The sequence below is a fragment of the Nicotiana attenuata genome, unplaced genomic scaffold (genome assembly GCF_001879085.1).
Source record: "Nicotiana attenuata strain UT unplaced genomic scaffold, NIATTr2, whole genome shotgun sequence".
Classification (NCBI taxonomy): domain Eukaryota; kingdom Viridiplantae; phylum Streptophyta; class Magnoliopsida; order Solanales; family Solanaceae; genus Nicotiana; species Nicotiana attenuata.
Genome location: NW_017672158.1, coordinates 147,535 through 172,873, shown reverse-complemented (window position 1 = coordinate 172,873; position 25,339 = coordinate 147,535). Strand labels below are relative to the sequence as shown.

General features: G+C 36.3%; 1 protein-coding gene and 1 pseudogene across 6 annotated transcripts in view; one reads left to right on the top strand and one right to left on the bottom strand.

Annotated features, from left to right (window-relative positions):
- Window positions 1-13,187, bottom strand: part of LOC109212102 — a 54,100-nt pseudogene extending 40,913 nt beyond the window's left edge.
- A 6,414-nt stretch (window positions 13,188-19,601) lies between these two features.
- Window positions 19,602-25,339, top strand: part of LOC109212110 (39S ribosomal protein L47, mitochondrial-like) — a 25,387-nt gene continuing 19,649 nt past the window's right edge. Inside the window, exons 1-4 of one of the 6 annotated variants that reach the window (XR_002065812.1) lie at window positions 19,602-19,710; window positions 19,968-20,076; window positions 21,681-21,792; window positions 22,662-22,819. Coding sequence is in view for 3 of the 6 variants with exons in the window: in XM_019375723.1 (XP_019231268.1) it covers window positions 21,753-21,792; window positions 22,662-22,819 (198 nt within the window). In the remaining 3 variants the exon portion in view is untranslated. Of the gene's footprint in view, window positions 19,746-19,967; window positions 20,077-21,680; window positions 21,793-22,661; window positions 22,935-25,339 lie in introns of those variants that run through there. The other 5 variants (XR_002065811.1, XR_002065810.1, XM_019375723.1 and 2 more) reach the window with 5 other exon arrangements.

The following is a 25,339-nucleotide window of genomic DNA, read 5'->3' as shown; positions in this document are numbered from 1 at the left end:
AGATATGGTGATTCGTGTGCTTTATGGATTGGGAGACTGAGAGTTTCCGTGATTAGATGGCTTTGTGGTTGTAGACCGTGAGAAAATAGCTAAGGTTGGTCAGAGGGTAGTATGTGCTATGATTCAGTCATTGTGAACCTTCAAAGAGTTAATTATCTATTGTGGGTGACCAGAGTTGATTTGGGGTTCATTGGTAGGTCCAACATGGATGTGTGTTCTGCACCTGGTCAGATTTATTTAATCTGAACTGCTATTGTTGAGAGATGTGCCCTTCGATTGTTGTTGAGTTTATTCGTGATCTATGAGTTACTCTCCTGTGTTACGAGGAGTTGAGATTTGGTGGTTATATGCACAAATGGTGCGGTTTCAGTTGGGCTTTATAGCGTGATTTGAATGAGACGGGTATTTGGGTGTTGCATGATTTGTTGCACATTGGATATGTTCCTTCGGACTGGTGTAGCATTGCGTCATTTGCTTCTCCATGGTTATGGTGATTCACTTTTGGGTGCTAGGCATCAAATTGGCTTGGTTGATGATTTTGGGCATGGTGACTTGAGGTGTTTCATGCGGACCAGTGTTTGGATAGGGTCACGCATTTCAACGAAGTTATGTGGAGGTATGATCCTTCAGGCTAGATTCGTGTGTTGTGTTTCTACGAGGTGCGATGGGCTCGCAACATTTGGTGTGGTGGTACTGGTGAGCTTGTGGTACAACTCTCTCATTTGAGTCATTTTCATGATTTGAGTACGTTCAGATTGTTGCTTATTAGTGCGCGGATTGCACGAGTTGTGGCTTTAGATTGTATTGGTGTGTCATGTCACCAGAGTAGTTGTGTTGGAATTAGATGAGATTGTTGGGATCTAGAATGAATACAAACGGATTCGGTTTCAGCGTGTTGGAGGGATAATATTGATGTTCGACTCAGAAATTTGCTATAGTCCTTGCTAAAGGAGAAGAATGGTTGATATGAGGAGTGGTTATGACTTCCTATGTGTTTCATTTATCATTGGCAGTATACAGAAGTGTTGTAATGAGGTTTTATTTGATAAAAGGCTTATTATCGAAATTCGTATGTTTTGAGCAACTGCTATGATTAGAAGTTATCGCTTCGAGTGTTTGAGTTATATGGTATGTCATGTAATTGCACCTGAGGTTGCAAGTATGGGTTATTACAGCTTGTTCGGGCTCATTCAGAGTATAAATGTGAGATTTTAATCTTGTAGATGATTTCAGAAGTGAAAATGTGGTTCTAAGGTTTATGGGCTAGGTTGGATTGCGAAATTTCAGTTACATTGTGTTATCAGACCTATATGAGATAGGGTGACGTGAGATCACCCCGGGTATGTGCATGGTAAGGTTACATAGCGATTTGATGGTCTTCGGAACAACTCTGGGCACATTCGAGGACGAACGTATGTTTAAGTGGGGGAGGATGTAACGACCCGACTGGTCGTTTTGAGCTTTTGCACTTCGCTCGCCAATTCTCGGGCATGACAAGCCTCGTGTGATGTATTGTGACTATGTAAATCATCGGTTTTAGTTTTCAGGATAATCGGAATAGATTTGGAAGAAAAATTCTCAATTTGAAGCTTTAAGTTTGAAAGGTTTGACCAAGTTTTGACTTTTTAGTATTCGATCTCTGATTTTTATGATTTGGTTAGCTCCGTTAGGTGATTTGGGACTTAGGAGCGTGATCGGAATGTATTTTGGAGGTCCGGAGTAGATTTAGGCTAGAATTGGCAAAATTCGAATTTTGGCGTTTTCCGGTTGATAGGTGAGATTTTGATATAGGGGTCGGAATGGAATTCCGGAAATTGGAGTAGGTCCGTTGTGTCATTTGTGACGTGTGTGCAAAATTTCAGGTCATTCGGACGTGGTTTGATAGACTTTTTGATCTAATTCGAAATTCGGAAGTTTTGGAATTCTTAGGCTTGAATCCGAGGGTGATTCGATATTTTGATATAGTTTTGAGAGTTTCGAAGGTTGGAACAAGTTCGAATGATGTTATGGGGTGTGTTGGCATGTTTGTCGGGCTCGGATAAGTTTTGGAAGAGTTTTTGGAAGATTTTGCCGTTTTGAGCATAAACATGTAATGGTCCCAAGGTCCATTTTTAATTCTAGAGATTGAGATTTGATTTCGAGACTTCCGGAATTTTGATAATGAATTAAAGGAGTGATCTAGAAAGTTTGGTCTAATTTCGTCAAGTCGCGATTAGGTTTTTGACGCGAATCATGAGTTAATTGTTTAACGAGCGAAATGGGTATCGCACTGAGCAAATGAGCTCCGAATTGAGTTTCGATTGAAGGACTATGTTCGTATTATTATTGGTGACTCATAGGAACAAGAATCATCAAATTCCGAGTTTGTATGATGGAGTTAGAGCCTTTTTAGTGAAATTAAAGACTGCTGGTGCATCAGATCTGGTGTGCACCTTTAGCGACCAGATTGAACCACTTTTAGCGACCAGAAATGGCTTTTAGCGACCAGAATCGGGTTTATTAATGATGTTCTTGTTTTTTTGCTCATTTTCACGTTTTTTTGGTGAAAGAACACGGCTTGGGGCGATTTTTGAGCAAGAAATCATGGGAAATCTTGAGGTAAGTCACTTGTGATCATTTCTACTCCATAATATTGAATTATCATCGAATAATCCGACTAGATTACATGTTTTTGAGGTGTAAATTGGGGATTTGGACCTAGGGATTTGAAAATAAGATTTGAAGATTTGGAGGCCGAATTGTTATCGGAATTTAGTGATTTTGGTATGGTTGGACTCGTGGTTGAATGGGTTGTCGGATTTTGTGAGTTTCGTCGGATTCCGAGATGTGGGCCCGAGGGTCGAGTTTGACCAATTTCGGAATTTTTGATGTAATTTGATAATTTTCACTTGGGCTTTGTTCCTTTAGCGTATGTTGATGATAATATACTGATTTTGGTTAGATTTGGAGCATTTGGAGGCCGATTCGAGGGGCAAAGGCATTGCAAGCTAGATTTCGGGCCGGATTGAGGTGAGTAATAATTTTAAATGTTGTTCTGAGGGTATGCAACCCCGGGTTGCACAGCGCCGTGCTATATTGAGGTGAAACACACGCTAGATGACGAGCGTGGGGTCGTGCACCGTTGGGGATTGTGACTTAGTCCATCCTAAATGACTATTTTTCTGTATAATTGGCAGCTAATTATTTGATATTATTATACTTTGGGCTAAATGCCATATTTGGGCTTCGTGCCAACTGTTTGAACCCTTAGGGGATTGTTAATGATATTTTTCTCACTGTTTGATTTCATACTTGTGCTCAGTCATGCTATATTTCCACTATTTTAAAAAAACTCAGCTATGTTATTCTGTTTTAAACACATTAATTGATATTTTCAAAGACATTTTAGCTGAGCTTTATATTTTACTAATGCCCGAGGGCTTATGAGATTCTGACTGAGTAAGGCCGAGGGCCTGTATTGTGAGGATACTTTTGTGTCGGGCTGCACGCCGCAGCAGTGATATACTGATTATGATAATGAGGCCGAGGGCCTGAGATTATGCGCCACGAGGTGGCTTGATATTGATATGAAGCCGAGAGCCTGTTTATGATGCCACGAGATGGCTTGATATTGTGCTTGGGCCGTAAGGGGCCCCTCCAGGAGTCTGCACACCCCAGTGAGCGCGGGTACCCATTGTGATGTGAGATATAGTCCGAGGGGCTGGTATGGTTCTGAGATATATCCTGAGGAGCTGGTGTTGTTCTGAGATATAGCCCGAGGGGCTGGTGTTGTTCTGAGATATTGCGCGAGAGGCAGATTTGTTGACATTGTGCCCGAGGGGCGAACCTTTATGTGCTTATCTTTCTTATTTACCTGTTATGTACCTGTTTAATTGTGTAATTGTGCCCGAGGGGCAGATCTTCTATGTTGATCTGTTCTAATTGCTTGCATTCAATTGCTTAACTGTTGAAATGCCATTTTTGAAGAAGTTTAAACTGAGCTAAGGTGCTTAGGAGATTTTGCAGCTTCATTGCTTTCTTACTGGTTTTGTACTGCTTCTATACAGCATGTTGATGTACTCTTCCTGATTTCCTATTACTCAGTCTTCATTTATTTTTATTACTCACTGAGTTGGAAGTACTCACTTTACTCCTTGAACCTTGTGTGCAGATTCAGGTATTTCTGAACCCGATAGCGGGTATTGGTTGCTCAGAGGCAGAGTCATCGGAGTTTAGCAAGGTAGCTGTCCGACGTTCGCAGCACTGCTTTTCTCCCTCTCGATTTCATTAGACTGTATTTAATACATTTTTGACTCTAGTTGTATTCGGACCTTAGTAGATGCTCATGACTAGTGACACCCCGGTATCGGGCTGTGTTGGGTTTGTTTTTTCGGAAATTATACTTTTAACTGCTTATTTTTGAGATTTTATCATGTTTACGAATTAATACTTATTATTTTATTGCTTAAGATTGGAATGGGAATGTGTCGGCTGGCCTTGTCTTCACGAGAGGCGCCATCACGACCAGGTCCGGGTTTAGGGTCGTGGCATAAAGTTTCAAGATTTCGAGTTCAATAATTGGATTTTCGAAATTGGCTTCGGTTTTAATTGAGTGTTGTGACAAACAATTGAAAATACTTTGAGGAGCTTATATCTAAATTTTTAGGCAATTTGGTGAAGATTTTGAGCGGGCTTAATAGGATTTTCAATCATAGGTCGAAGGAAGGAGGAAGAAAAACATGCTTCAATTTGATAAATTGTACATATTTTTAGAACTTGAATGACCATCCAAGCAATTAACTCATTTATATTTTTGCTATTGTTTCTTTCCGTCGGGAGCTGCATTCTGATTTTTGTGGTGAAACTGAAAACCAGTTAAGAAATAGATAGGAATGGCAATGGGGCGGTGCGAGTGCGGGTTTAAGACTATGCGAGGCGGGACGGGGCGGGGCGGGGCGGGTTAAAATAATTGTTTTAAAAATTGATACGGGGCGGGGCGCGGGTTGTGGGTTAATGCGGGTTTAAGCCAAATGTTATGCGATTTAAATTGACAAAAATCAGTTGCCTGCTATATTCCCTTCTTGGATGATTATATATCCTAAGATCCTAAAACCTTTTTATGTAAAATGTTTTCAATCTATTATCTTAATTTCTTTTCCCCAATATCCTTCAAATATATGTACCTTCAACAGGTACTATATGCTTGCATTTTATTTTTTAAGTGAAAAATAGGTTAAAGCTTTTACTTTAGAATTATACGTTTCTTGACCCAGAGAAAAAAAAGAGAAAATTATGGTACTAGCACCTGAGGATGTTTTTTAAACAAATATATTTAGTTTCTTCTCTTTTGGAGTGTTCTTACTATTTTGAAAACTTTTCAGAGTTTGAAAACTGCAATTTCCCCTAATTAAATTAATAAGATCATAAATTTTGGAGCACCAAAGTTAAAATCATCCCAGTTAAAAAAAGTTGCAACAACATACGTAGGTCTCTCCTAAGCATATGTTTTTTTATATACAAAGAGGAGTCAATTACTCAAATGGTCACTCAACTTTCTTAAATTATCTCCTAAAGTCACTTTTCTTTCGTTTGTAACAACAAAGTCACTGAACTATGTCTATTGCACTCATAAGGTCACTCAACTAGATTTTCTAAATTTTGGATTGCCAAATACCTATTTTACCCTCTAAATTATAAATATTTTTTTTTAACTTTTCAATATTATGATTTTCCCATTTTAATTTATATTATGAACTTACCAATAGAATAACTAAATATTATTTATGAATTCAAAAAAATAAAAAGTACTTAAGCATCTATAATGTTGGAATAACAAAATAATGAGCATAGTAAAAAAATTAATTAGAATAATTTGTTCGTAATATAATTTTAGTATTAACAGCAAAAATTCAAAAAATTATTTACACAATTCAGAATGAAAGAAAATAAAGTTTGTAAAATATATATTCCATGCATGTAATATAAAATAGTTATTTAAATAAAAGTATTTTTATAATATACATTATATATTCTTGAAAATTATGCTCAATTATGTTATATATATTCCATGCACGACTTAACTTAGCATATTTTACCCTATACAGATAGTCCCCCTACTTTCCGGTGACATAACTTTGTGTTGTTGGAAAGTTGGTAGAAACATAATAATATCATTGAGCATAATTTTTAAGAATATATAATATATATTATACAAATATATTTATTTAAATAATTATTTTTATATTACGTGCATGAATATATATTTTACAACCTTTATTTTCTTTTATTCTGAATTGTGTAAATAAATTTTTGAAGTTTTGTTGTTAATACTAAAACTATTATTACTAACAAATTATTCTAATTAATTTTTTTACTATGCTCATTATTTTGTTATTCCGGCATTATATATGTTTAAATACTTTTTATTTTTTTAATTTATAAATAATATTTATTTATTCTATAGGTAAGTCCATAACATAAATTAAAAAGGGAAAATCATAATATTAAAAAGTTTTTTAAAAAAAAAAGATAAATGTTTGTAATTTAGAGGGTAAAATAGGTATTTGACAATCCAAAATTTGGAAAATCTAGTTGAGTGACCATCTGAGTGCAATAGGCATAGTTTAGTGACTTTGTTGTTACAAACGAATAAAGTGACTTTAGGAGATAATTTGAGATAGTTGAGTGACCATTTGAGTAATGGATTTCGGTTGGTGAGTCAAAGTAGAAAAATAAATATTAGAGAAGGAAAAAAGTGACTATAGAAATTAGACTGTCTAAAGCTGATAATTAAAATAATATCTAAAGATGAAAATAATATAAAAAAAAGTGTAGACCGAACGACGTTCAAGTTAGAAAAGATTTACCATCAGTTAAAAAAAAAATTAAGAATGAAAAATATCGTGGGGCGGGCGGGTTTATGCGGGTATAGGTGGGGCAGGTAGAAATAGAAGATTTTGTTATGCGGGATGGTGCGAGACGGGTTTAAAATAGATAATATTTTAAAAAAGCAAAACTTCTGAAATAGTAAGATACCTGCAACTGAAATAATCCGAATATATTGAATTTACATATCACCGATGCAGTTGCGTCTAACCTTGCAATTAAGTTTCCCTCCGAGTTTTAAGGTTGGCATGAATCATAGTAATGAATGACATCGTTTCTCCAGCACCCACTAGCAGATGGTGACAATACTACACCTTTCTAGTTGCTAGTCATAGAATCTTGGGAACACATCTTTCTAGTTGCTAGTTCCTGAATCTTGGGAACACATCGTATTAACAAAACTTTAATCATCATTGTATGGGTCCAAATTTGGCAACCACGACAGCTACCGAGTAGGACGAGGAACGAGGCTATCGTGACGCGCAATATCTGATGGTCGTTGTGATGAAGGACGACGACCAAGAGCGGTCAGTCGAGACGAGACGTCAACGGCAGTTTAAACTTAGTAGGAGACAGTAAGAATATGTTTTTCGAATATTCTTTATGTTGTACTTTTTAGGGTTTCTTGGGAGATTATCCCTTATAAATAGGAAGGGTTAGTAAAGAAAAAGGGGATCCGGGCAAGAGAGACAAAAGAACACTTTGTAACAGATTCAACTGAGAGAATATACAAGAAAGGCCTTATTCATTGAATACAAAAAGATACTTCATTGTTTTACATTGACAGGGTACAAAGATTTCTCAATCATCTCATATCTCTTCTCTTTCTACTCTGTTACCGAGGAAAGAAGCTTTCATAGAGATCTCAATAATTGGGTAGCAACTGTTAGTAAATTGTATTTGTAAAATAATTTTGGAGAAAATAAAATAACATAAACAGAAATATAAACGAAACACAAATTAATCCGAGCCCACTGAATTCACAGTGTTTTCTTAAGGAATTTAATTCCCTCCTAGTACCCAAGATTATGGATTATTTTCTCCCATGATAGAACGAATTACACACTAGTGTAGTAGTACTTCAAACCCCAGTGTTTCAGCGAACACAAAGTTCGGTAGCAAATCACACTTACTGATGCTTTCTTTGAAGTTAAAACAATGCAGAAGGAGGAGGAGAAACTCATAAAATCGTCTGGAAACTCTGAGAGAATGGACTTGTATTTATAGCCAATGTTGGGCTGAAATCTGAAGAGGTGCAACTCTTCAGAATGGCTGTTTATGCAAAATGAACACAACATAAATGGCTATTTACTCAACAATAAATAGGGAAAATTGAAGAGGGAAGTTTAATTTTCAGTTACACAACTGAAAACTGAAAACTGAAAACTGAAAACGGTTGGATTTTAATATTAATATTCCGTTATTAAAACAAATATTTAATAACAATTCTGTTAATATTTACTATTAACAAATAAATTTGGTCCAAAAAATTAATCAATCAATCATTTGACCGAAGCCGAAGCCGAAGCCGAGCCGAGCCGAGCGAGCGACGACAACGACGACGCGAGGCTTGCCTTCTTCTCAACTCTTTAAGAGCTAGAAGAAGAGCAATTGCTTATATACACATCAAAAACCTCTTCCTCTTCCAATATGGGACAATGTCCCTTTGTCAAGGGGGGAAACTTAAAATTTCACTTAAAATTTTCATTTCCCTCCATTTCCCATTCACCTCTTTAAAGCCTTTAATATACTTAAAACCCCAACAATCCCCCACATGAATGGGGAATGGCTATATCACGGAAATATGCATGAAAAACTGTGTGATTCGCAAGCAAGGATTAATTACATCTAGATAAGTAGGTTTCCCTTTGAACTTTCCGTAGTGAACTTATGCCGGATATACTCGGTCAATCGGTAGATTTGATATCTTTGAACCGTTGAACTTTGATGTATACCTAGACAACCATAAGTCACACAACCAACCCTTAACCGTCTTTGGTTCTCATTGTTGTGTTCGTTTCAGCCATGAACACCGCCTGGTTTCATAAGTGCGTATAGAGCTGGCCTTACAAATTCTCCTTAAAGCAGCTAACACTTCACACTTATATAGGTGATTCTTAAACGTGTCATCCCATAGATACACTATTTGATAATCCCCGTATCAAATTTAGAAATCACTAAAAAACCTTAATGCTTTATCCTTGGTAATGAACATTGCCTCATCATGAAAATGGACCAAAATTTTAGTTGACAATGTTGAACCATCATTAATGACTTTGTTTGATCTCCTTGAACCTAGATCTTGGGATCTCCAGTCTTCTAGGTAGAGTTACCGCCACAGTGACTTGTTCTCGGCCATAACCCCATTCCTCTTGATGATTTCTCAACTACCTCTCTAGTTAGGCCTTTTGTAAGTGGATCCGACACATTATCACTTGACTTTACATAGTCAATCGTAATAATTCCTCTAGAGAGTAATTGCCTAATGGTTTTATGTCTTCGTCGTATATGACGAGACTTACCGTTATACATAACGCTCCCAGCCCTTCGAATTGCCGATTGACAATCACAATGTATGCATATTGGTGCCAACGGTTTGGGCCAAAACGGAATGTCTTCCAAGAAATTCCAGAGCCATTCAGCTTCTTCACCGGCTTTATCTAAGGCTATGAACTCAACCTCCATTATAGAGCAGGCGATACAAGTTTGTTTGGACGACTTCCAAGATATCGCCCCTCCACCAATAGTGAATACATATCCACTTGTGGACTTAGAATCAGTTGAACCGGTGATCCAATTTGCATCACAGTATCCCTCAATCACCGCAGGATATTTACTGTAGTGCAAAGCAAAGCCCTCGGTATGTTCTAAATATCCCAAAACTCGTTTCATTGCCATCCAATGAGATTGACCTGGATTGCTCGTGTATCGACTCAATTTAATTATAGCATAAGCTATATCTAGTCGTGTACAATTCATGATGTACATTAAGCATCCCAACACACGAGCATAATCCAATTATGAAATGCTTTGGCCATTGTTCTTTGATAATGCAAGATTCACGTTGGAGTTTTTGCAACTTTAAACCCTAAGTGCTTGAATTTTTCAAGTATTGTCTTAATATAATGAGATTGTGACAATGCCAGACCTTGAGGAGTCTTATGGATCTTAATTTCCAGAATTAAATCAGCAACTCCCAAGTCTTTCATATCAAACTTGCTAGTTAGCATACACTTAGTAGCATTTATGTTGGCAATGTCATTACTCATTATCAGCATATCGTCCACATATAAGCAAACAATGACTATGTGATTTGGAATATTTTTAATGTACACACATTTATCACATTCATTTATATTAAAACCATTTGACAACATTGTTTGGTCAAATTTTGCATGCCATTGTTTGGGTGCTTGTTTTAGTCCGTAAAGGGACTTAACAAGTCTACATACCTTCTTTTCTTTACCTGGAACCACAAACCCTTCAAGTTGTTCCATGTAGATTTCTTCTTCCAAATCTCCATTCAATAAGGTCTCTTAACATCCATTTGATGAATTTTAAGACCATAAACTGCAGCTAACGCTACTAACGTTCGTATGGATGTAATTCTTGTAACTGGAGAGTATGTATCAAAGTAGTCAAGACCTTCTCGTTGTCTTTACCCTTTGACTACAAGTCTTGCCTTAAATTTATCAATAGTGCCATCATATTTCATTTTCCTCTTAAAGATTCATTTAGAACCCAACGATTTATTTCCAGGAGGAAGATCAACCAATTCTCATGTATGGTTGTTCAATATGGATTCTATTTCACTATTGACTGCCTCTTTCCAAAATAATGATTCCGAAGAAGACATAGTTTCTTTAAATATTTGAGGCTCATTCTCCAATAAGAAAGTCACAAAATCTGGTCCAAATGAAGTGGACGTTCTTTGACGTTTACTACGTCTTGGATCCTCCTGATTAAATGTACTTTATTTTGTTTCTTCCCGAGGTCGTTTAGATCCTTCACCAATCGACTCACATTCCTTTTTATATGGATATATATTTTCAAAGAGCTCAGTATTATCTGATTCTATAATCGTATTATTATGAATGTCGGGATTTTCTAATTTATGAACCAGAAATCGATATGCTTTACTATTGGCCGCATATCCTAAGAAAACACAATTAATGGTTTTCGGACCTATTTTATCCTTTTGGGTTTAGGAACTTGCACTTTTGCCAAACACCCCCACACTTTAAAATAATTCAAGTTGGGCTTCCTTCCTTTCCATTTTACATATGGAATGGATTGTGTTTTGCTATGGGGTACTCGATTTAGTATCCGGTTAGCCGTAAGAACGGCTTCCCCCCACAAGTTCTGTGGCAAACCAAAACTTATCAATAATGCGTTTATCATCTCCTTTAATGAACGATTCATTCTTTCTGCAATCCCATTGGATTGGGGCGTGTAAGGGACCGTTGTTTGATGAATAATTCCATATTCTAAACATATTTTTTCAAAAGGAGCTTCATATTCACCACCCCTATCACTTCTTATCATTTTGATTTTCTTGTTAAGTTGCATTTCAACTTCATTTTTGTATTGCTTGAATGCGTCTATTGCTTCATTTTTACTATTAAGTAAGTAAACATAGCAATATCGAGAACTATCGTCAATAAAAGTTATGAAATACTTCTTTCCACCGCGAGATGGTATTGACTTCATGTCGCAAATATCTGTGTGAATTAAGTCTAAAGGATTTGAATTCCTTTCAACTGACTTATAAGGATGTTTAACATACTTAGATTCCACACACATTTGACATTTTGATTTGTCGCATTCAAATTTAGGTAATACTTCCAAGTTAATTATTTTCCCCAAGGTTTTATAATTGACATGACCCAAACGTATATGCCATAATTCATTTGACTCAAGTAAGTAAGACGAAGCTGAAATTTTATTATTATTCTCAACAACCATTACATTCAGCTTGAAAAGGCCCTCAGTGAGGTAACCTTTTCCTACAAACATTTCGTTCTTACTTATTACAACCTTATTGGATACAAAAATACATTTAAAATCATTCTTAATAAGAAGTCCAATAGAGACTAAATTCTTCCTAATCTCGGGAACATGAAGGACGTTGTTCAAAGTCACCACCTTGCCAGAAGTCATCTTCAGAAAGATGTTCCCACATCCTTCAACTTGGCGGTTGCGGTATTTCCCATAGAAAGAGTCTCTTCGGGTCCAACAGGAGCATATGTTGCAAAGGCTTCCCTAACACCACAAACATGGCGAGTGGCTCCAGAATCAATCCACCACTCCTTAGGATTTCCCACCAAGTTGCATTCAGAAAGCATAGCACACAAGTCATCAACATCTTCATGCTTTTCAACCATGTTTTCTTGACCCTTCTTCTTGTCTTTCTTCGGAGCACGGCACTCCATAGATTTGTGCCCAACTTTCCCATAGTTGTAGCAATTTCCATTGAACCGCTTCTTGCTTGGGTTGCTTTTCGGTCCAGGAACCTGCTTCCTCTTTCTCTTATTTTGAGAAGTATCCTCAATAATGTTTGCTCTCATTATTGTTGAGTTTCCACGGTCTCTCTTTTTAGCAGCTTTGTTATCCTCTTCGATTCTCAATCGAACAATGAGATCTTCAAGGGACATCTCCTTGCGTTTGTGTTTCAAGTAGTTTTTGAAGTCCTTCCACAAAGGAGGCAACTTCTCAATCATTGCTGCTACTTGGAATGCTTCATTGATGACAAGACCTTCAATGAAAATTCTGTTAGTAAAAATACTAAGATTACTACTTTCAACATCAGTATTAATTCAATTTATACCTTCAGCAAGGAGATCGTGAATAATCACTTGCAATTCTTGGACTTGGGTAATAACAGACTTGCTATCTACCATTTTGTAGTCCAAAAATTTAGCAGCAACGAATTTCTTCAACCCAACATCTTCAGTTTTGTATTTCTTTTCAAGCGTAGTCCACAATTCTTTTGACGTCTCCACGCCACTATAGACATTATAAAAATCGTCCTCCAGTCTGCTAAGAACATAATTCTTGCACAGAAAATCAGAATGCTTCCACGCCTCAATCACGAGAAAGCATTCATTCTCTGGAGTTTCATCGGGCAGAACAGGAACGTCTTCCTTGATGAACTTTTGCAGGCCTAAAGTAGTCAAGTAGAAGAACATCTTCTGCTTCCACCGCTCGAAATCTAACCCGAATTTTTTTTTGGGTTTCTCCGCCGGTGCTAATGTAGGTGTTCGGCTTGTTGACGCATTGGCAGTCACCATTGGAACAGCCTGGTTCCCGTTATCATTAGTCATTTTGTAAAAGAATGACACAAACAAACGTTAAAATCACATAGATTTTAATCTCCAACAGAGTAAAAGACCACAAAGGTTTTGAATTCCAAAACAATGAATATAACACAAATACAAAATACAAAATTAAATTCCTTATGCTTGTTAGTAAACTGTATTTGTAAAATAATTCTGGAGAAAATAAAATAACATAAACAGAAATATAAACGAAACACAAATTAATCTGAGCCCACTGAATTTACAGTGTTTCCTTAAGGAATTTAATCCCCTCCTAGTATCCAAGGTTATGGATTATTTCTTCCCAGGATAGAACGAATTACACAATGGTGTAGTGGTACTTCAAACCCCAGTGTTTTAGCGAACACAAAGTTCGGTAGCAAATCACACTTACTTTTTGCTTTGTTTGATGCTAAAAGTATGCAGAAGAAGGAGAAGAAACTCAGAAAATCGTAGTGAAATTCTGAGCAGAATAGTGTTGTATTTATAGCCAAAGTTAGGCTGAAATCTGAAGAGGTGCAACTCTTCAGAATGGCTGCTTATGTAAAACGCCCACAGCATAAATGCTATTACATAAATGGCCATTTACTCAATAATAAAGAGGAAAAATAAAGAGGGAAAATTGAAGAGGGTAGTTACTTTTCTGTTACCAAAACAGAAAAACGGATTGGATTTAATATTAATATTTAATATTAATATTTTGTTATTAAAACAAATATTTAATAATATTTCTGTTAATATTTTACTATTAACAAATAAATTTGGTCCAAAAAGTTAATCAATCAATCGATCATTTGACCGAATCCGAATCCGAATCCGAATCCGAAGCCGAAGCCGAAGCCGAAGCCGAAGCCGAAGCCGAAGCCGTAGCCGAAGCCGAAGCCGAGCCGAGCGAGCGACGACGACGACGGCGCGAGGCTTGCCTTCTTCTCAACTCTTTAAGAGCTAGAAGAAGAGCAATTGCTTATATACCCATAAAAAACCTCTTCCTCTTCCAATATGGGACAATGCCCATTTGCCAAGGGGGGAACTTAAAATTTCACTAAAAAATTTTATTTCCCTCCATTTCCCATTCACCCTCTTTTAAGTATTTAATATATTAATTAAACACATCCAAAACCCAACATATACTTACCTTGTTTCTTGTAATATTTTTATGTTGGAAATTAGAGATTTTGTATACTAGGGAAAAAGAAGTATTTATAAGCAATTCTAAAACCCCTCAAGGTAGGCAGAAATGCCCCACTCTATAATCTACCCTAGTACAGAACTTCAAAATCAATAACAATCGCAACTATTATATTCATAACTAGCAGAAACTAAGGATAGTAATTCATTCTTCTCAATTGACCTGCTATTCTTCTATTGCCTGCACCTCGAACATGTACATCTTGAACACATGTCTCACAAGAGTAACATCTTCTCTCCTTCTATCCTATAATATTCGTTGGTTCCTTTCTTGTCAGTCATAGTATGTACATCCAGCCAAACTCATTTTATAGATCTCCACCTTGGCATTTTACCATTCATGAACTGGACTACCCATGCTTGCTCATCCAGCCACCCCATTGCCAGTCTATCCACACCCTGCCATCTAAGCAATTGATTCCATATTAAAGTAGCAAAGGAGCATTATCATGCCCAACTATGCCTTATAAAAAGAATTAAGTGGTCGCCGCAAATATACTCTGGTTTACAAGTTCGAAGTCGCATCTCACAGAGAACTAAGGATTAGCTACAGTTGTTGACTATCACTAAGAAGATAAGCTCGAACAATTTTTAAGTTATAAATATTAAGATTCTTATATCTAATTAACTAAATAATTAAAGTAGTAGATTAACAACTAAAGATACTACGGATTGGAGAAAAGATTAAGGAGGTCTAGAGTTATGATTTCCCAAATTGTCGGAATCCTTCCCGCTACGTCTTCTACGATTTTGCCTAAGTATTCTCTACCGATCATGAGCGCTCTGAGTGTTGTAATTCTCTCCCGAGAAACTACCACAATTTACTAGATATATTCTCCCGAATTACGCTAGCTGGCGTTAACTACAGCTCACTCGGATCGTACCAAGATTTCGTTATCCCTAATCCCACCTTTAAATCCTCTGTATTGATCCCTCATATACGTTAGGAGTGATGTTGTTCAACAACTACCTAAATATGCACTCTCTCCCGAGTAATACACACTAAATATGCATAGTCGATTGAGTTCTCTTCAACCAACCATAATAATAACGTAGTTGAACAAATAGAGAAAAGCTACGGCTCAATTATATAAAAACATAACAATAATTTATCCTACAAAAGGTTCTATCAAAACTCTAGATAACAAATTAGCTATTCATAATAGTATGCATAACTGCAATACTAGAAATCCAATAATGGAAATAGGAAGAAGGAAGTGAAAAACTCATATAAGAATTCTCCGCCTTGCTCCTAGTGTGTTCTTCCCTCCTTAGGTCGAATCTCAGGTCTCCCCGGCAGCTCCGTGCTCTCCCTTGGTCTAAAGTGTGTCAAAAGTCCTCAAAATACCGTTTTTCCATGTATATATACCAAGTAGGGTCGGACCCAAACAATTATACCTTCTCCTATGCGAAAAAAGACACTTTTTCTGGACAGGACGTGCGCGGCCGCGCACCTGGAAGTGTACCCGCGCACTTTTCACACTTTCTGCCCCATATGCGCGGTCAATGCGCGGCCGCGCACTTGCCGCGCACTTTTCACCTGGTTTTGTTGGGAAATTGAAAAAACTTAAAACATGAAAGTCGTATCCCTTTGAATTAGCTTTCCAAAAATATATTGTGGATCCTAAACGAAATTCTGAGCAAAAAGTTATATGTATTTTACTAGACAATGCGCAATATGCCTGCTCGATTCTTTGTTTCGTTGCCCTATCATCAGTTGATCCCCGAACACGATCCCAACTTAATCCTTGGGCTTTTACTCAGACTTCAAATCTCCAGAATAACTTGAATTCATTTCATAACATCTACATAGATTGGAATCACTCCTACAAGGCATAAAACACACAATTGGTGCAAAACACTAGCGATTAAAGCTCAAACTCAATTAAAGTGCAGTAAATTAGAGTGTAATAAGCGACTAAAATACGTAATTATAGCCTTTTATCAAAGCACTTGAAGAACAAGTTTGGCTTCTATATCACATAAAGGACATATAATATTACCCTTCACTCCCCATTTTACCAGTCTATCTTTGGTATACAACCGTTTGAGGACGGCCATTCTCAGCAACAAGATTCATTTTGGGCATCCCATGTTATTATAAACTAGTATCTTCCATGGTACCTTTTGAAACTCCCCTCTTAGCTTTATATACAACTTCCTGATAGAGAACTATTGTATCTCCATTAGTTCATCAAAAGAAATGCCCGTTTGCTCCAATATTTCTTTGGCTTTAAGGATTTTGTTTACCATCTACGATTCTTGTTTATCACATATTCCCCAAATATACCTTCATTTTATATAGTAAGTGTGAACCCATTGAATCTATATCTTTGTTCTTACAAAGATTCTAGTAATGCTTACAAATTACTGATTTATTCCACAATGATATATTTGTCATATTTATAGTATATTTGGCCAAGTTTCTCCAAGTTGAAAAGCATTTTTTTTCTTTTCTTTCAAAGTTGAAGTGTTTGGCCAAGCTTTTAGAAGAAAAAAAAGTGTTTTTGAGGAGAAGCAGAAGCAGTTTTGGAGAAGCAGAAAAAAGTAGTTTATTCCGAGAATCACTTTTTTGAGAAGCACTTTTGAGAAAAATACACTTAGAGACACTTTTTAAGAGCTTGACCAAATATTAATTGCTACTTAGAACTTAGAAGTGTTTTTTAAATTAATTAGTCAAACACAAACTGTTTTTCACCAAAAGTACTTTTGAAAAAATAACACTTTTCAAAATAAGCTGATATTTCCAGCTTGGCCAAACAGACTATTAGTCCACCAGCAGACTTAGGTAACACACTTTGTCCAAGACAATAAAGCTTTCTTGCTTAAGTCATTTCCGCATGTCCATAAAAAATTCATGCATACAATCTCAACCAATATAATAATGATTTTAGGCAATACAAAAATTCGTGACCAGAAAGCATGTATAGAGAACAAAATACTTTTAATGACCTGACTTCTCCCTCCATAAGACAAATACTTTTCAGTCCATGAGGTAACCTTCCAACCATCTTGTCAAGCAAAGATTGACAATGCATTAGTGTCAATCTTTTGGAACTTAATGGCACCCCTAAGTATCTCCCGGAAGTGCTCCTTTAGGAAAGCCTAGCAAGCTAAGAATCTCTGTTTGAATATCCGGCATCCCCTCTAAAAAAAAAATTAAGCTTTTGGCTTTGTTAACTATCAATCACGAAGCCAATGAAAGTTGTTGGAAACAATCATACATCTGTTTGGCTGATATCATATCACCCCCGCAAAACATAATTAGGTCATTAGCAAAGCTTAATTGCACTACTGTATTTTATTACATTTAGGGGATAGTTAAAATCTTGTTTCTCGTAACAATTAAGCAATATAAACGAAATTATATTCATGTTCCTGCAAAGTACTATGACAAATAATTAGCAAATAAGCAAAACTAATAAATTTATTAGTCATTTTATCTTTTCATGTTAGAAAAAGAAAATAGGGCATAAGACAACGAGCTCAAACTTATTGTTTTAAAATTTATCGGGTTAGATCTGCTACTTTAGAACCTTACTTCTTAATGCTTAATTAGAACTCTCTTCTAAAATTACAGCTCACGTTTCACATGCTCAACTGCATGAAAATAATTGTAGAACGGCTCGACAACAAAAGTATTATACTCTATCCGATCCATTTTGATTGATTTTTTAGTTGTTTACACTCATGTTAAGAAATCTATATTTTAGCGTTATTAACAATAAAATTGACCATATTAACCTTAATTTGTCCATTGAAAATATAACAAATACTCCTAGGTTTTTTTACTCTAATGGCAGCTTTGGATAAAAAGAAGAATTTAATTTCTTCTTGATATCTGAAAAAATTAAATATTATGGAGCGGATAAAAAGATCAATTAAAGCGGACCGGAGGAGTAACAAATTTCATTAATAAACAAACTACTATTTATTGGTAGAAAAAATAAGTGAAACTACCAGCTATGTCCATTTATAAGTAGCTCATTATAAAAATTGGTCAATTAATAAAATATTACTAATATTAGCCAAATGTTATTAATATTAGCCAATTAACTATTTGTAGCAAAAAAATATCAAATTTTTACTTTCTTTTGAGTGGGTGTTATTAGAATAGATTGGGTATATCTTAAGGAGCTTGAATCTCAATTTTGGAATGATTCGGTAAAGTTTTGAGGTGGTTTGAATTGAAAATTCGAAGTAAAAGCTGAACATGAAAAAAATGATATGTGTATCACACTGTGTATCATTTGTATGACATATGTATCATATTTGTATCAATTGTATAGCACATGTATATCCATGTAAACCTGTGTATGAAATACATGCGTGATACATGTTTGATACATGTGTCGCAGAAGAATTTTTTGAACTCGATTTAATTACGAATTTTAATACAAAGCCAGTCCAAATCACCTCCAATCTTCCTCAACTATAACCATTGAAAACGTTCCTTTTTTGCTTAGATTTTTTGGAATATTGTATATATATATAAATATATATATTTTTTTATTTCATCACCTTATTTGCTACCTCATCAATGAAATTTTCTTTTCATCTTGCATCTAATGTTGCTAATCACACTTAAAATATATGGAAGGTGAATTTTGCATGTAATTCTTTGAGAGAAAGAACCTTATTTATTTGGTTTTTTCAATTTTTATATGTACTTGACTAGTTTTGGTAAGTCTATGACTAATGGCTAAAGGTTGGTAAGTTGAGACTTATTTGGGACATTTGTGTAAGAGCCTGTTTGGCTTAGCTGATTTAGAGTAGCTGATAAGCATTAGGTGCTGAAAAGCACTTTTAAGTGCTGAAGCTGATTTAAAAAATAAGCAGTTACGTGTTTGGATAAAAGTGCTGAAATTAATAATATGCAGCTAAAGAACGGGGTATACGAAGAGTTTTGTTTTAAAAAGAAGTATTCTAGGGATAGAATAGTAAATATTTTGGTCAAACTTAAAGTGCTTATAAGCTGAAATTTGATAAGTTGGGGGAGACCAACTTATGACTTTTGGCTTATTTTTGGCTTATAAGCACTTAACTTATAAGCACTTTTAATTTTAGCAAACGCGTAGATAAACCAAAAAGTGCTTATAAGCCAGTTTGACCAGCTTATAAGCTTAGCCAAACACCCTCTAAGTTTCCCCAAAAAACAAACCTATTATTTGACTTTTGGTGCAATAAGCTTTCTAATTTTGTATTTTCAAGTTAAAGAAGAAAATATAAGACGATGGGCTCAAACTTTCAACTGTTATACATTAGAATTTAGAACTCCCTCCATTACTTCTCAATAAAAAGCCCCTTTATCAGTGAATTCGAATCGCCTACATTTCAACAGGTACCTTGCACTCTCCCTCTCACTACTCCATGTATGTAAGTCCCTACATTTCTTAAATTCCTAACATGCTTTGCAATTACACATGGATCGATTCTAGTTTCCTTAAAAACTGAATTGTGGCATATTGTGTTCGACAAAATTCCTCTTAGGAAATTATTTCCGCCGAGTTATTGGAGTTTCTCCTTTTTCTTTTCTTTATTCTTGTGTTTCTATTTTTGGGGTCTAATCATCGATTATTTACACTATATATCTTTAAGCAATATAGTCTCAGTCATGCTCGCTGCTAGACTTTTTGGGAGAGCATTGTTGGCTGCGGCCAAATCAGAGAGTTCAGCTGATGCTGCTTCTTCTGCTGCTACAACTAAGGTTACTAATCCACTTGAGCAGTTCTTTGAAGTTGATAGAACCCCTGATGACGATAAACCTGTTATTTATGATAAAATCCTTTACCTTTCACTGTGGAACTGCTTCCTTGTTAGCCTGATTGGATATGCTTTATCTTTTTTGTTTACCATTTCTATTGCTTGAATTTCTGAGACTGTGTAAGGTTAAAGTACCTTGAATTCCTTGATAAAAACGATTATTTATGATGCTGGAAGTATTAATATGCTATTTCCATACTCATACTTTGTAAATACATAAACAGCCCCTTCAAGTTGTCCACAACGATCAGTTGAACACCTCAACTGAGACTATTTCCAGTTAAACACTTCAAGTACTTACAAAGTATATCAAGTAAACACTTTGCGCTGACATGGCAAATCAATTGTGTCTCACTACAAATTGAGCGCGTGAGGACATAAATTCTGTTCTTTTCTTTTTCTTTTCAGTTTAAAAAATAACCTTTATTTTTGTGGACCCACATACCTTCATCTTTACTTCCCCTTCTTCAAAAAAAAAAAAAAAATTTCACCATAAATGAAAAACAAGAAAACCCAAAAGCAAACCAATTCTTTAAATGACATGTAGGTTTTTAGAAACAAATACTCTTATTATAAAAACAGAAATTAAACCTTCTTCTTTCCAACAGAAGCCGGCTNGATCTCCGGCAACGAAGCTATCCCAAAACCACCATAAAACCACCTTGGGTTAATCCTTCCGGCCACTGTAATCTACGCCTCTATATCAACATTTCTCCACCAAATACTCGAATCCAAACACTAATAAAATTCCTTCATTTTAGCCAAGAACCTTAAGCGCCGCACAAGCTCCACCGTATCTCCTCCCTAATCACCGACCAACATCTCCTTTTATCGTCTCAAATTCTTTTGTTGTGCTTTGAAGTGCAACTATGGCGGAAGAAAGAGCCATCCATGTGCGAGTGCGGAAATGAATGTTTCCTCCATCTTCAATGTTTCCCTTCCACTTTTGCTTCGATTAAAGGGAGAAAGGAAGTGGGTGAAACAGATTGGAAATTTTTTCCCAGTCGAGATCTAATGGTGGAGTCGAAGGTCCTACTTGATTTGTAATTTTATTGAGTGGTAGTATAAGAATTGGCAATTTAAGGTGAGGTTTCTGTGTATTTTCGTTGGTGTGTAATAATGGTGGTTTGAGTTGGAGATGAAATCCAGTGTTCTTAGGGGAAGGAGTTACGTGGTTTAGGAGAAGAATTTTTTTCTTTTTTAAATATTTTTTTTTGTTAATTACATGTGTCAAATTCTTATGACAAAATTACACGTGTCATTTTTTGATTGGTTCATTTGCCATGTCATCGGCAAGTGCAACTCACACATATGGCATGATGTACTCAGGTGTTTACTTGACCTACTTAATAGCCACTTAGGGTGTTTAACTGGAAATGGTCTCAATTGAGGTGTTCAACTGACCGTTGTGGACAACTTGAAGGGGGCGTTTATGTATTTCGCCAATATAATTTGATTGCTAAATTTAAGATCATAGCATTGCAGCTGTGAAAATAGGCTTTGGTTTCAACTCTAACTGGAATGTTTTGATGTGCTTCCTGGCATAAGTCTTGTAGGATCAGTATATTCGTGTGTTGATGGAGAAATGACAACTGTTTCAACTGAAGGGGAGTGTGCACAATGCTGTCAATGATATATTTTCTCCAGCTTAGGATTAGAGGTGACTAAAAGTGTAAATTGGTGATAAAATGCATGAAGAAAATAGTGTATAAATGTTCATTTTGATGAATCCTTCTCTGCATTTTCTGCACATGTATCCCCGGACCTTTTTCTTAATTTTCATTTTGACTGCTTATATTGTTGAAATTTAATGGTGAAGGTTGTCTCAATATTGGAGTAATCGGTTATAAATGATACTCCCTCCGGTCCGCAGTAAGTGACTTTTTTGTCTTTGGCACACCCCTTAATAAATACAAACTCCTAGAAAACAAATTAGTATTTTGACTAAATTACCCTTAATTAAATTTTGCATATTGTTAGCTTGACACATTGGGATATGTAAATAGGAGCAAATTTGAAAAACTATAGTTAATTCATTCTTGATTATGTAAAAAGAACACTTATTCTGGACCAAAATAAAAAGGCCAAAAAGTCACTTATTATGTACCGGAGGGAGTATTATGTTGTGAATGATGTTGTTGCATTCCGTATCAGAACATAGTCTAGTAATTTCCTCTCACTAGAAGTAGGGGTTGAATCTCATACTTGGGGTATATGGTCTAGGGGACGTAAGTGCCTCATGAGTAGGGCCTTGTAGGTAAACCTATGTTGCTCAGACTCTCCGAAAATGTCTCCAAGTGCGTGTTGGATCCTCCAAAAGTAGTGTATTTTTGGAGGCTCCGACACGGGCATTGCAACATTTAGGAGAGTTCGTGCAACATAGAGGTAAACACATGATATGATAATGAGGTTCTTATTGCTGATAGACTGTTTGAATAAGTTTGTGCTCAAGTTATAGATCTATTTTAGAAGGCAGAGGGTTTTGCATGAGTCCTATATCTGATAGGCTAAAACTTAAAACATAATCAGGTCGAAGTTGGAAGGCTTCTGAACTGCGTCTGAAGTCTTGGGATGATCTTCAAAAGTTATGGTATGTTCTTCTGAAGGAGAAGAACATGTTAATGACTCAACGCCAGATGCTTCATGCTCAGAACTTGAGGTTTCCCAATCCTGAGCGTATTTCCAAGGTAAAAGTTAGATACTTTAGTTGACTCTTTTCACGATATTTTGATAATTTTACCTGTCCACTTTCAAGTGTTTGTTCGTCATGAATAGTTTATCCGAAGTTGGATGAATTATTCCCCCCCCCCCCCCCCCCCCCCGGGGTTTGAAGCTGTGTACATGGACTCTGTTATGGTTATGTATCGATACAGGTGTGTGTAAGCACGTATAGTTTTGTTATTCTATTTACTTTTTTATTTGGAAGAATCTTCACAAAGTACATCTACCCATGCCATACTCATTCTATGCGTGTACATCTTGAAAAATGAATGATCCATGTACATAAGCAAATCTCGTATAGTGCTGTCCACAAAGTAGAAAATAGCTGGCCTCCATGCCTCTAGGCTGTTTTTACGATTGTTGTCAACTTAGCAAACTTCATGCTTTATCCGTGCTTGGGATTGACTATCCCTCAAAGTTATGGAGTAAGACATTGATTCCTCAACAAGATCAATTCTTTTGATTGTATGATAAACTCCCTTGAGAAAAATAGGTGCGCTTGTGAATGAGGTGCTCTACCACTAATTCCTTGAATCTGGTACCAGCGGGTATAAACCCCCCACCCCCACCCCACCCCACCCCAAAAAAAAAAACCAGCTACTTGCCAGTTCTCTTAGCTCCACTATCTACCCCATCACAACAAGTCTTCTAGCTGCAGATTGTATCCACTGTAAGCATTTAGGAGGAGTACTTCCCAAAAATGCCAAAATCTAGTGACAACCCGGGATTCTTGAAACTGCATATGCACATATTCTGTGCTGTGCTCTATTGTTATTTCTGGGAGTAGACCTTTTCCAATCTTGTCTGCTGAATACATCGGTGGCTTGAAACCATATAAACCAGTATACCACGTGCTTAATATTTAGTTGAATTGTGGCTTTGTAAGTGGTTGACAAAAACTGAAACATGAAAAACCATTTTAGTCCCAGAAATTTGTTAGAACTAATTAGCTTCTGCCTTCTCAGCCACCACTTTATATCATGATTATGCTGTTGGCTTTGCTATCAAATTTTGACAGAACATTCTCTTCATCTGAGGTTCAGCTAACTTATATTGGATTCTGGAATCTTAAATACTAGTTGGTGGAATGTGCGTCTTGATATCTAAATATTCTTTGTCAAACTCATTCTAGGACGTGCCAATTCTCTCTTCCCATGTTGCTTCACTTTTAATTCTCTTACTGATTTGAACCACTGAGCTGTTAACATTTTGCTGATACAGAGCACACTTTCTCATTATCATCTTTGTGAGAATGACATTCAGGTTACGAAGTGATCACGCCCAACTATGCCTTACAAAAAGGACTCTGCGGACGTTGCAAGTATAACCCGAGTATTACGCCCAGGGTCGAATCCACAGAGAGTTAACCTATCAACCACTATCTTCAGACCCACTAATTCTTCAGAACCAGCTTCCCAAATATTCAAATCTCAGTTGAATGTTCTTTAACAACTAGCTTGCAAGTAACTAAATAGCTGTAAACTAAACTAATAAGGTTGTAAACAATTATGAGAAAAATGCTAAGGAAATGATTTCCCCTATTGATGGAATCCCTTCTGTTTATGCTCATACAAATTTACCAACACATCTCTATCAATCATGAACGCTAATCTTACCGTAAATCTTTCCCGAGTAATCACAGTAATTTTACTATTGCACTCTCCTGAGATACACTAGCTTACTTTATTTAGCACGATTCACTTTAGATTACACCCAAGGCTTCGTTATCCATAATCCCGCCTTTAAATCCGCAATTATAGATTCCTCTACTAATCTAGGAGTGGTGTTGTTCAACAATACCCTAAATATGCACTCTTTTCCAAGTTATGCACACTAAATAGGCACAACTAATTGAGGATCCTGTCAATTAACTACAACAAACACGAAGTTGAACAAATAGAGATTAAACTAGCAATTTGTATTCACATAAACAAGAAGTTCATCACCCAATAGGTTCCATCAAAACCTTAGACAAGGAATTTAGCTACTCATGGCTATGGGAAAATAAACTAAGGTTGAATTCATCATAAAAATCAAAAGTAAAGAAGAAAGATGTTTGGAGTATTCTCTCACAATGGTTTTCCTTGCTAAGAAACCTTAAAAATCAATACATGCCTCTCTTGGGCGAAGTCTAATGTTTTAAATAGGGTTTAGGTCTAAAAATCTCGTGTTTTACACTTTGGTCCCTGAAGTTTTCTGCTTTCGCCGCGGTTCTGCCGCGGTCGCGGTCAAACCGCAGCCAAAAGCCTTCTCTGATTCTGAAATCATCCGCAGCTGTCTTCCACCGCGGTTCTACCGCGGTCGCGGTGGAACCGCGGTGGATCCTGTTCTCTGAATCTTCGGCCTGTTTTGCGTGGTTTACTTGGGGAATTTCACAGTTGGCCTCTTTCTCATCAATTTTGACTCCAAAACTGCTCCTTAGCCTTCCTTATACACCTATCACCTGCAAATCATGAAAAGCACTATAAGAGCATTTTGTATCACTT